The sequence below is a fragment of the Salvelinus alpinus genome, chromosome 3, assembly GCF_045679555.1.
Source record: "Salvelinus alpinus chromosome 3, SLU_Salpinus.1, whole genome shotgun sequence".
Taxonomy (NCBI): domain Eukaryota; kingdom Metazoa; phylum Chordata; class Actinopteri; order Salmoniformes; family Salmonidae; genus Salvelinus; species Salvelinus alpinus.
This window is the reverse complement of record NC_092088.1, coordinates 103,733,874-103,746,944: the sequence shown is the minus strand read 5'-3', so window position 1 is coordinate 103,746,944 and position 13,071 is coordinate 103,733,874. Positions and strand designations below refer to the sequence as shown.

The following is a 13,071-nucleotide window of genomic DNA, read 5'->3' as shown; positions in this document are numbered from 1 at the left end:
TATTATGGATCCCCATTAGTTCCTGCCGAGGCAGCAGCTACTCTTCCTGTGGTTTATTATGGATCCCCATTAGTTCCTGCCAAGGCAGCAGCTACTCTTCCTGGGGTTTATTATAGATCCCCATTAGTTCCTGCCGAGGCAGCAGCTACTCTTCCTGGGGTTTATTATGGATCCCCATTAGTTCCTGCCAAGGCAGCAGCTACTCATCCTGGGGTTTATTATGGATCCCCATTAGTTCCTGCCAAGGCAGCAGCTACTCTTCCTGGGGTTTATTGTGGATCCCCATTAGTTCTTGTGGGGTATGCGTTGGTGTCTGAGCCGTGTGCTAGTCATTTAAACAGACCTCTGGTGGCATGTCTTGTGGGGTATGCGTGGGTCTCTGAGCTGTGTGCCAGTAGTTCAAACAGACATGTCAATGCTTCTTACAAATACAGGTCGTGATGAAGTCAATCTCTCCTCCACTTTGAGCCAGGAGATATTGACATGCATATTATTAATGTTAGCTATCCGTGTACATCCAAGGGCCAGCCGTGCTGCCCTGTTCTGAGCCAATTGCAATTTCCCAAGTCCCTCTTTGTGGAACCTGACCACACAACTGGACAGTAATCCAGGTGCCACAAAACTCAGGCCTGATAGTGCTGTTAAGGCAGAGTAGTGCTTTATTATGGACTTTTCCCCATCTTAGCTGCTGTTGCATCAATATGTTTTGACCATGACTGTTCACAATCTAGTGTTACTCCAAGCAGTTTAGTCACCTCAACTTGCTCAATTTCCACATTCATTACAAGATTTTGGTGAGGTTTAGGATTTAGTGAATGATTTGTCCCAAATACTATCATCTTATTTTTTGCCACCCATTCTTAAACTGACTGCAGCTCTTTAAGTAGTGATTATAGTCGCTGTGGTAGCTGACGTGTATCATAATGAATCCTCAGCACACATAGACGAACACAGCATTTTCTCAGAGCCAATGGCAGCTCATTAGTAAAGATTGAACAAAGTAAGGGGCCTAGACAGCTGCCCTGGGGAATGCCTGATTCTACCAGGATTATGTTGACGAGGCTTCCGTTAAAGAGCACCCTCTGTGTTCTGTTGGACAGGTAACTCTTTATCCACATTATAGCAGGGGGTGTAAAGCCATAACACATTATAGCAGGGGGTGTAAAGCCATAACACATACGTTTTTCCCAACAGCAGATTATGACCGATAATGTCAGAAGCCACACTGAAGTCTAACAAAACACTCCCCACAATCTGTTAATTTTCAACTTATCTCAGCCAATCAGTCATTTGTGTAAGTACTGTGCTTGTTGAATGCCCTTCCTTATAAGAGTGCTGAAAATGTTCAGTTGTTTACTGTGAACTAGCATTGTATCTGCTAAAAAATAAAAATCCCCAAAAGTTTACTAAGGGTTGGTAACAGGCTGATTGGTTGGCTGTTTGAGCCAGTAAAGCGGGCTTTGCTATTCTTAGGTAGCAGAATGACTTTAGCTTCCCTCCAGGCCTGAGGGCACACGCTCTCTAGTAGGCTTAAAATGAAGATGTGGCAAATAGGAGAGGCAATACCGTCTGATATTATCCTCAGTAATTTTCCATCAAATATGTCCGACCCAGGTAGCGTGTCATGGTTGATAGACAACACTTTTTTTTTTAAAGAATTCAAAATTACAATGCATGTATTTTATAATTTGGTCAGTTATCCATGGATGTGTAGGTTCAGAATTTAGTTTTTGGCATGCCTAAGTTTGCTAATCTTGCCGATTTGTTGCAGGAATGTACTAATAAGTGCTGTGACGCTGCCACCTGTAAGTTGACCTGGGGATCGGCCTGCGCTCAGGGAGGCTGCTGCAAGGACTGCAAGGTTAGGCCAGCTGCTGTTGGTCTTTAAAACTCTATGGTTTAGGGCACTCCCCAAACCGGACAGCAAATCCAATGATTTTCAAATGAAAGCAGTTTGTTGGGGGAGGGCCTAGAATTGTGTTGCTCTATTTCGTCAGAGGTTTCAACTTTTGACGCAATCTAAACCGATTTTTCAAAATTAGGAACGTTTCTCCGGTGTAATTTCTCTCCCATTTTTCAGATCAGCGTGTCAGGGACACCGTGCAGGGGAACTGTCAACACGTGTGACCTCCCAGAATACTGCAACGGCTCCGCATCCTACTGCCCGTCTGACTTCTATATCATGGATGGGCTTCTCTGTGAGAACGGCGCGGCGTACTGTTACGAGGGCCGCTGCCAGACATACGACTACCAATGCAAACATCTTTTTGAAACAGGTAGGCTATTGTTCGAAATTAACACCGCTATATCTGACACATCTGACTGCACTGGCCTTTTTAAACAAACAATAAAGTAACTGTAACCTTGTGTCTGACAGTTAATATTTTCCTTCTTTATTTCTTAGTCTGACATTTTAAAATCTTTGATTTATTTTTCTTTCCCAGGTGCAAGGAAGGCAGCAGACATCTGCTTTCAGACAGCTAATCTAAAGGGGGATACGTTTGGGAACTGTGGAATGACCTCGTCGGGGAGCTATGTGAAATGTAGTTTGGCGTAAGTGATCTGAATTTGTCATCGGCATTTACTTTGTCATCAATTATAAGATAAGAAATGTTTCATTACTTACAGTACCAGTCAAAGTTTGGACACACTTACTCATTCAAGGGTTTTTCTTTATTTTTACTATTTTCTACAATGTAGAATAATAGTGAAGACATCAAAACTAGGAAATAACACATATGGAATCATGTAGTAACCAAAATAAGGGTTGGTTGGTTGAGAGAATGTCAAGGCAAAGGGTGGCTCTGTAAAATATAAAATATATTTTGGTTACTACATGATTCCATATGTGTTATTTCCTAGTTTTGATGTCTTCACTATTATTCTACATTGTAGAAAATAGTAAAAATAAAGAAAAACCCTTGAATGAGTAAGTGTGTCCAAACTTTGACTGGTACTGTATGTCTTAGTGCATTTGTAATTTTGACATTCACATTCTTGCCCCCGGGGGCGGAGTGTAGAGCCCAGCCCCCCGGGGGGCGGAGTGTAGAGCCCAGCCCCCCGGGGGGCGGAGTGTAGAGCCCAGCCCCCCGGGGGGCGGAGTGTAGAGCCCAGCCCCCCGGGGGGCGGAGTGTAGAGCCCAGCCCCCCGGGGGGCGGAGTGTAGAGCCCAGCCCCCCGGGGGGCGGAGTGTAGAGCCCAGCCCCCCGGGGGGCGGAGTGTAGAGCCCAGCCCCCCGGGGGGCGGAGTGTAGAGCCCAGCCCCCCGGGGGGCGGAGTGTAGAGCCCAGCCCCCCGGGGGGCGGAGTGTAGAGCCCAGCCCCCCGGGGGGCGGAGTGTAGAGCCCAGCCCCCCGGGGGGCGGAGTGTAGAGCCCAGCCCCCCGGGGGGCGGAGTGTAGAGTTACTACTGACACCTTCCCTGTCTCCACTGTGTTCCTGCAGTAATGCCATGTGTGGGAAGGTACAGTGCACTAACGTAAACACCAACAACCCTCCTCCTGGAGGCTCCGTCAGTAACCAGATCATCGATGGCTCTTCATGTGTCAACGCAGACTTTAACCTGGGCTCTGATGTTCTGGACCCTGCCTACGTCAACCAGGGCAGCCCCTGCTCCAGGGGGAAGGTACGGCTAATAGATTAGCAGTTGTGTGTCGAGCCACTTCTTCCACAGGGCGGGTGGTGTGTGTGTGTGTCGAGCCACTTCTTCCACAGGGCGGGTGGTGTGTGTGTGTGTCGAGCCACTTCTTCCACAGGGCGGGTGGTGTGTGTGTGTGTGTCGAGCCACTTCTTCCACAGGGCGGGTGGTGTGTGTGTGTGTCGAGCCACTTCTTCCACAGGGCGGGTGGTGTGTGTGTGTGTCGAGCCACTTCTTCCACAGGGCGGGTGGTGTATGTCGAGCCACTTCCTCCACAGGGTGGTGTGTGTCGAGTCACTTCTTCCACAGGGCGGGTGGTGTGTGTGTCGAGCCACTTCTTCCACAGGGCGGGTGGTGTGTGTGTCGAGCCACTTCTTCCACAGGGCGGGTGGTGTGTGTGTCGAGCCACTTCTTCCACAGGGCGGGTGGTGTGTGTGTCGAGCCACTTCTTCCACAGGGCGGGTGGTGTGTGTGTGTGGAGCCACTTCTTCCACAGGGCGGGTGGTGTGTGTGTGTCGAGCCACTTCTTCCACAGGGCGGGTGGTGTGTGTGTGTGTGTGTGTCGAGCCACTTCTTCCACAGGGTGGGTGGTGTGTGTGTGGAGCCACTTCTTCCACAGGGCGGGTGGTGTGTGTCAAGCCACTTCTTCCACAGGGCGGGTGGTGTGTGTGTGTGTGTGTCGAGCCACTTCTTCCACAGGGCGGGTGGTGTGTGTGTGTCGAGCCACTTCCTCCACGGGTTGGGTGGTGTGTGTGTGTCGAGCCACTTCTTCCACAGGGCGGGTGGTGTGTGTGTGTCGAGCCACTTCTTCCACAGGGCGGGGGGTGTGTGTGTGTCGAGCCACTTCCTCCACGGGTTGGGTGGTGTGTGTGTGTCGAGCCACTTCCTCCACGGGTTGGGTGGTGTGTGTGTGTCGAGCCACTTCTTCCACAGGGCGTGGGGTGTGTGTGGAGCCACTTCTTCCACAGGGCGGGGGGTGTGTGTGTCGAGTCACTTCTTCCACAGGGCGGGCGGTGTGTGTGTGTCGAGCCACTTCTTCCACAGGGCGGGTGGTGTGTGTCGAGCCAGTAGGAGAACCATAATGCTTTGTAGACATTGCTATGGGAGGTTTGTTTGAATCCAGAGATAATATCCAGGACTCATCTCTTTTCTTCCAGGCCTGCCTTGACTTCCAGTGTGTGAATGCCTCAGCTCTACTTCCTGTGGACCTCCACTGTGATGCCAACAGCACATGTAACAGCCGGGGGGTAAGAGGTCTCATCCTCTAGACGGGGTTGGATACATCACATGTAAGAGGCCTCATCCTCTAGACGGGGTTGGATACATCACATGTAACAGCCGGGGGGTAAGAGGTCTCATCCTCTAGACGGGGTTGGATACAGCACATGTAACAGCCGGGGGGTAAGAGGTCTCATCCTCTAGACGGGGTTGGATACATCACATGTAACAGCCGGGGGGTAAGAGGTCTCATCCTCTAGACGGGGTTGGATACAGCACATGTAACAGCCGGGGGGTAAGAGGAGGTCTCGTCCTCTAGACGGGGTTGGATACATCACATGTAAGAGGCCTCATCCTCTAGACGGGGTTGGATACATCACATGTAACAGCCGGGGGGTAAGAGGTCTCATCCTCTAGACGGGGTTGGATACATCACATGTAACAGCCGGGGGGTAAGAGGTCTCATCCTCTAGACGGGGTTGGATACAGCACATGTAACAGCCGGGGGGTAAGAGGTCTCATCCTCTAGACGGGGTTGGATACATCACATGTAACAGCCGGGGGGTAAGAGGTCTCATCCTCTAGACGGGGTTGGATACATCACATGTAACAGCCGGGGGGTAAGAGAAGGTCTCATCCTCTAGACGGGGTTGGATACATCACATGTAACAGCCGGGGGGTAAGAGGTCTCATCCTCTAGACGGGGTTGGATACATCACATGTAACAGCCGGGGGGTAAGAGGTCTCATCCTCTAGACGGGGTTGGATACATCACATGTAACAGCCGGGGGGTAAGAGAAGGTCTCATCCTCTAGACGGGGTTGGATACATCACATGTAACAGCCGGGGGGTAAGAGGTCTCATCCTCTAGACGGGGTTGGATACATCACATGTAACAGGCCATCTGATGGTCTCATCTAGAAGGGGTTGGATACATCACGTGTTACAGGCCATCTGATGGTCTCATCTAGAAGGGGTTGGATACATCACGTGTTACAGGCCATCTGATGGTCTCATCTAGAAGGGGTTGGATACATCACGTGTTACAGGCCATCTGATGGTCTCATCTAGAAGGGGTTGGATACATCACGTGTTACAGGCCCGGGGGTCTGAGTAGGTCTCATCCTCTAGAAGGGGTTGGATACATCACGTGTTACAGGCCAGGGGGTCTGATGGTCTCATCCTCTAGAAGGGGTTGGATACATCACGTGTTACAGGCCAGGGGGTCTGATGGTCTCATCCTCTAGAAGGGGTTGGATACATCACGTGTTACAGGCCATCTGATGGTCTCATCTAGAAGGGGTTGGATACATCACGTGTTACAGGCCATCTGATGGTCTCTTCTGGGGAGAGAGACCAGTGTCTATTGTATTGGTTGGTTGATTGGTTAATTGATTGGTATATCTCCCCCAGGTGTGTAACAACCAGGGCCACTGCCACTGTAATGACGGCTGGGGACCTCCTTACTGTGCCAAGTCAGGGAGAGGGGGCAGTGTGGACAGCGGGCCTGCACAGATAGGTAATGTTCACTGCACACCTTTCCTGTCTCTACCTGCCTGTCATTATAGATGGGTACTGTTCACTGCACACCTTTCCTGTCTCTACCTGCCTGTCATTATAGATGGGTACTGTTCACTGCACACCTTTCCTGTCTCTACCTGCCTGTCATTATAGATAGGTACTGTTCACTGCACACCTTTCCTGTCTCTACCTGCCTGTCATTATAGATGGGTAATGTTCACTGCACACCTTTCCTGTCTCTACCTGCCTGTCATTATAGATGGGTAATGTTCACTGCACACCTTTCCTGTCTCTACCTGCCTGTCATTATAGATGGGTACTGTTCACTGCACACCTTTCCTGTCTCTACCTGCCTGTCATTATAGATAGGTACTGTTCACTGCACACCTTTCCTGTCTCTACCTGCCTGTCATTATAGATAGGTACTGTTCACTGCACACCTTTCCTGTCTCTACCTGCCTGTCATTATAGATAGGTACTGTTCACTGCACACCTTTCCTGTCTCTACCTGCCTGTCATTATAGATAGGTACTGTTCACTGCACACCTTTCCTGTCTCTACCTGCCTGTCATTATAGATGGGTAATGTTCACTGCACACCTTTCCTGTCTCTACCTGCCTGTCATTATAGATGGGTACTGTTCACTGCACACCTTTCCTGTCTCTACCTGCCTGTCATTATAGATGGGTACTGTTCACTGCACACCTTTCCTGTCTCTACCTGCCTGTCATTATAGATGGGTACTGTTCACTGCACACCTTTCCTGTCTCTACCTGCCTGTCATTATAGATAGGTAATGTTCACTGCACACCTTTCCTGTCTCTACCTGCCTGTCATTATAGATGGGTACTGTTCACTGCACACCTTTCCTGTCTCTACCTGCCTGTCATTATACCTGCCTGTCATTATAGATGGGTACTGTTCACTGCACACCTTTCCTGTCTCTACCTGCCTGTCATTATAGATGGGTAATGTTCACTGCACACCTTTCCTGTCTCTACCTGCCTGTCATTATAGATGGGTACTGTTCACTGCACACCTTTCCTGTCTCTACCTGCCTGTCATTATAGATGGTTAATGTTCACTGCACACCTTTCCTGTCTCTACCTGCCTGTCATTATAGATGGTACTGCACACCTTTCCTGTCTCTACCTGCCTGTCATTATAGATGGGTAATGTTCACTGCACACCTTTCCTGTCTCTACCTGCCTGTCATTATAGATGGGTAATGTTCACTGCACCCCTTTCCTGTCTCTACCTGCCTGTCATTATAGATGGGTAATGTTCACTGCACACCTTTCCTGTCTCTACCTGCCTGTCATTATAGATAGGTAATGTTCACTGCACACCTTTCCTGTCTCTACCTGCCTGTCATTATAGATAGGTAATGTTCACTGCACACCTTTCCTGTCTCTACCTGCCTGTCATTATAGATGGGTACTGTTCACTGCACACCTTTATAGATAGGGAATGAACAGTACCTGATGGCCTGCTGATCTTCACTAATAACTATCCCTCTGCTGCTCCCAGATTATTCCCTGAGGGACGGCCTGCTGATCTTCTTCCTGCTGGTGGTTCCCATCCTGGTGCTCCTGGTGTTAGTGCTGCTCTATGTGTTTAGAAGGGATACCCTGGAAAGATGTCTCAAAGGACCACGCTCCAGACGCTCCAGGTAAACACTGTCTATCACCACGCTCCAGGTAAACACTGTCTATCACCACGCTCCAGGTAAACACTGTCTATCACCACGCTCCAGACGCTCCAGGTAAACACTGTCTATCACCACGCTCCAGATGCTCCAGGTAAACACTGTCTATCACCACGCTCCGGGTAAACACTGTCTATCACCACGCTCCGGGTAAACACTGTCTATCACCACGCTCCGGGTAAACACTGTCTATCACCACGCTCCAGGTAAACACTGTCTATCACCACGCTCCAGGTAAACACTGTCTATCACCACGCTCCGGGTAAACACGGTCTATCACCACGCTCCGGGTAAACACGGTCTATCACCACGCTCCAGATGCTCCAGGTAAACACTGTCTATCACCACGCTCCAGGTAAACACTGTCTATCACCACGCTCCAGGTAAACACTGTCTATCACCACGCTCCAGACGCTCCAGGTAAACACTGTCTATCACCACGCTCCAGGTAAACACTGTCTATCACCACGCTCCAGGTAAACACGGTCTATCACCACGCTCCAGACGCTCCAGGTAAACACTGTCTATCACCACGCTCCGGGTAAACACTGTCTATCACCACGCTCCGGGTAAACACTGTCTATCACCACGCTCCGGGTAAACACGGTCATGGATATAAACACTGTCTATCACCACGGTTCCATCCACAGTTTATATGAGTAAAGTCATAACCTATTAAAATAATGATCATGACAGCTGTGATGGAAACAGGACGTGGAAACATATTGAACTTTACATTTTTATTCTCTACACGAATACTTTAACGAAGAAGTACATTTTGTGTGCACTATGTCATCACGCACTGATTTTTATCAGCAAAAAGTATATTTGATGGAAACACCACTGGTGGGGAAAATGTGCATATTTTCGTAATGCGGATTCTAGAGTATTCCTCTGTAATGCTATCGCTAATTGGATGGACACCTAGCTATGGTCACTTACAGTTGAAGTCGGAAGTTTACATACACCTTAGCCAAATACATTTAAACTCAGTTTTTCACAATTCCTGACATTTAATCCTAGTAACAATTCCATTAGGATCACCACTTTATTTTAAGAATGTCAGAATAATAGTAGATTTATTTCAGCTTTTATTTCTTTCATCACATTCCCAGTGGGTCAGATGTTTACATACACTCAATTAGTATTTTGGTAGAATTGCCTTTAAATTGTTTAACTTGGGTCAAATGTTTCGGGTGGCCTTCCACAAGCTTCCCACAAGAAGTTGACTGAATTTTGGCCCATTCCCCCTGACAGAGCTGGTGTAACGGAGTCAGGTTTGTAGGCCTCCTTGCTCGCACACACTTTTTCAGTTCTGCCCACAAATTTTCGATTGGGATTGAGGTCAGGGCTTTGTGATGGCCACTCCAATATCTTGACTTTGTTGTCCTTAAACCATTTTGCCACAACTTTGGAAGTATGCTTGGGGTCATTGTCCATTTGGAAGACCCATTTGCGACCAAGCTTTAACTTCCTGACTGATGTCTTGAGATGTTGCTTCAATATAGCCACATCATTTTCCTTCCTCATGATGCCATCTATTTTGTGAAGTGCACCATTCCCTCCTGCAGCAAAGCACCCCCACAACATGATGCTGCCACCCCCGTGCTTCACGGTTGGGATGGTGTTCTTCGGCTTGCAAACATCCCCCTTTTTCCTCCAAACATAACGTTGGTCATTATGGCCAAACAGTTCTATTTTTGTTTCATCAGAAGAGAGGACATTTCTCCAAAAAGTACGATCTTTGACCCCATGTGCAGTTGCAAACCATAGTCCGGCGTTTTTAATGGAGGTTTTGGAGCAGCGGCTTCTTCCTTGCTGAGCGGCCTTTCAGGTTATGTCGATATAGGACTCGTTTTACTGTGGATATAGATACTTTTGTACCTGTAAAGTTGCTGGAGTAAACAAGGTCCTTTGCTGTTGTTCTGGGATTGATTTGCACTTTTTGCACCAAAGTACGTTCATCTCTAGGAGACAGAACGCGTCTCCTTCCTGAGCGGTATGACGGCTGCGTGGTCCCATGGTGTTTATACTTGCGTACTATTGTTTGTACAGATGAACGTGGTACCTTCAGGCGTTTGGAAATTGCTCCCAAGGATGAACCAGACTTGTGGAGGTCTTCCATTGTTTTTCTGAGGTCTTGGCTGATCTCTTTTGATTTTCCCATGATGTCAAGCAAAGAGGCACTGAGTTTGAAGGTAGGCCTTGAAATACATCCACAGGTACACCTCCAATTGACTCAAATGATGTCATGGCTTTGGAAGCTTCTGATAGGCTAATTGACATCATTTGAGTCAATTGGAGGTGTACCTGTGGATGTATTTCAAGGCCTACCTTCAAACTCAGTGCCTTTTTCCTGGAATTTTCCAAGCTGTACAGTCAATTTAGTGTATGTAAACTTCTGACCCACTGGAATTGTGATACAGGGAATTATAAGTGAAATAATCTGTCTATAAACAATTGTTGGAAAAATTACTTGCGTCATGCACAAAGTAGATGTCCTAACCTACTTGCCAAAACTATAGTTTGTTAACAAGAAATTTGTGGAGTGGTTGAAAAATGAGTTTTAATGACTCCAACCTAAGTGTATGTAAACTTCTGACTTCAACTGTAGCTATGGACACCTAGTTTATGGACACCTAGCTTATGGACACCTAGCTCATGGACACCTAGCTTATGAGTAAACCAACAAAATGTCAATAAAGATTCTTGTCTCTGTAAATTGGGTTCATCTCATCACAAAACCGTACAAACCTAGTTTGTGGCACTTCTTTGATTAGTTTAACAGGTTATTCTTTAGTTTAACAGGTTGTGTGACATGGAAATTGTATGAGATTAAAAGCATATAGTATATAAAACTGGGTGACTTTCTCCCGGTCACAGCTGTTGCATTTCACATGATGATTTCTAATGTACGCAGGTCAGGGAACACAGCGAATGGCCAAGCGAATGGCAATGTCCCGAAAACACCAACTCCACAGCCCCTGGCAACACAGGCCTCACCCCCTCAGGTAAACTGTTCCCCCAGCAACACAGGCCCCACCCCCTCGGGTAAACAGTTCCACTGCATGTGCAGTGGGATCTGATATTGACACCCTTGATAAAAATGACCACAAAATAAATCATTCAAATACTGATCTATTCAAAAAATATAAATTATATTATTTAATACATAATTCTCAAAGGTACGGGTCAAAATTATTGACACCCCTGTCTTTAATACCTTTCAGCACCAGTACGTGACTTATTAATAATTTTACATGTTGTATTAATTCTGCTCTCTTCATCTGTTTCCAGCCAATGCCTACATATCCACCATCTACCTCAGGACTCAGGTATTAATGCTTTATCGTAGCATATTTAGACTTTCATTTGGGGGGGAAAGGTGTCATATTACCTTAGTTGTATTACCTTAGCCTTAGTTGTACACCTTTATTTTGAATGTTGATTTTTGTTTTAATATGCCACTTAGGTATGGAGAAAACAACAATTGGAACCAACCTCCTGCCACCCAGCCACCTCTGCCCCAGCAAGGACCAGGTGTTCCCAAACCTATCCCTCCCAAGCATTAACCCTAACCCTAACCAACCTCCTGCCACCCAGCCACCTCTGCCCCAGCAAGGACCAGGTGTTCCCAAACCTATCCCTCCCAAGCATTAACCCTAACCCTAACCAACCTCCTGCCACCCAGCCACCTCTGCCCCAGCAAGGACCAGGTGTTCCCATCCCTCCCAAGCATTAACCCTGACACAAACACCCCTTCGAACATAATTGGGCTCTTCCCTTATTCGTTTTTGTAAATTTGGATTTTACTCACATTGTATGTTAGTTTGTCGGTATCTCAAAAAAAAAAAAAACATTTTATTGCAGGAACATGATTTGGTGACAGGGACTTTTTAAGATAATGCTTTTTACATTATACTACAGAAATGAAGGTAACAAGTTTTGTAATAAAAAGTATACATATTGTTGATATTGTTAAGTTCCACAAAGGCTCAATTTATTTTATGAGCTGTTTACAAGTTTTTTTTATATATTTAAATGTTACTCCTAATAAATATTGAATATAAGATTTCTCGCCTTATTTTCCTGTGTTTTATTAGGCCCGTCTTTCATTCCGAGGTACAGTAGAATATTACCAGAGTTTTTTTATTTCTCACATACTTTGTAGACAACAGGTGTAGACTAACAGTGGAAATGCTTACTTACAGGTTATTTTCCAACAATGCCGAGTTAAAGATAAGATTTAACTTTTTTTATTTATTTATTTATAGTGACACGAGGAATAAATATACAGTGAATAACGAATAACACTGACGAGTAGATAATAACATGGCTATATACAGGGAGTAGATAATAACATGGCTATATACAGGGAGTAGATAATAACATGGCTATATACAGGAAGTAGATAATAACATGGCTATATACAGGGAGTAGATAATAACATGGCTATATACAGGGAGTAGATAATAACATGGCTATATACAGGGAGTAGATAATAACATGGCTATATACAGGGAGTAGATAATAACATGGCTATATACAGGGAGTAGATAATAACATGGCTATATACAGGGAGTAGATAATAACATGGCTATATACAGGGAGTAGATAATAACATGGCTATATACAGGAAGTAGATAATAACATGGCTATATACAGGGAGTAGAAAATAACATGGCTATATACAGGGAGTAGATAATAACATGGCTATATACAGGAAGTAGATAATAACATGGCTATATACAGGGAGTAGATAACATGGCTATATACAGGGAGTAGATAATAACATGGCTATATACAGGGAGTAGATAATAACATGGCTATATACAGGAAGTAGATAATAACATGGCTATATACAGGGAGTAGAAAATAACATGGCTATATACAGGGAGTAGATAATAACATGGCTATATACAGGGAGTAGATAATAACATGGCTATATACAGGAAGTAGATAATAACATGGCTATATACAGGAAGTAGATA

General features: G+C 46.2%; 1 protein-coding gene across 1 annotated transcript in view; it reads left to right on the top strand.

Annotated features, from left to right (window-relative positions):
- The window catches only part of adam9b (ADAM metallopeptidase domain 9b), a 58,291-nt gene extending 46,134 nt beyond the window's left edge, over positions 1-12,157 (top strand). The window contains exons 13-22 of the mRNA XM_071394712.1: positions 1,772-1,861; positions 2,081-2,276; positions 2,445-2,553; positions 3,441-3,621; positions 4,791-4,880; positions 6,265-6,370; positions 7,903-8,044; positions 11,001-11,091; positions 11,378-11,415; positions 11,553-12,157. Coding sequence (XP_071250813.1) covers positions 1,772-1,861; positions 2,081-2,276; positions 2,445-2,553; positions 3,441-3,621; positions 4,791-4,880; positions 6,265-6,370; positions 7,903-8,044; positions 11,001-11,091; positions 11,378-11,415; positions 11,553-11,652 — 1,143 coding nt within the window. The 3' untranslated portion in view covers positions 11,653-12,157. The remainder of the gene's footprint in view (positions 1-1,771; positions 1,862-2,080; positions 2,277-2,444; positions 2,554-3,440; positions 3,622-4,790; positions 4,881-6,264; positions 6,371-7,902; positions 8,045-11,000; positions 11,092-11,377; positions 11,416-11,552) is intronic.
- The last annotated feature ends 914 nt before the right edge of the window (positions 12,158-13,071 follow it).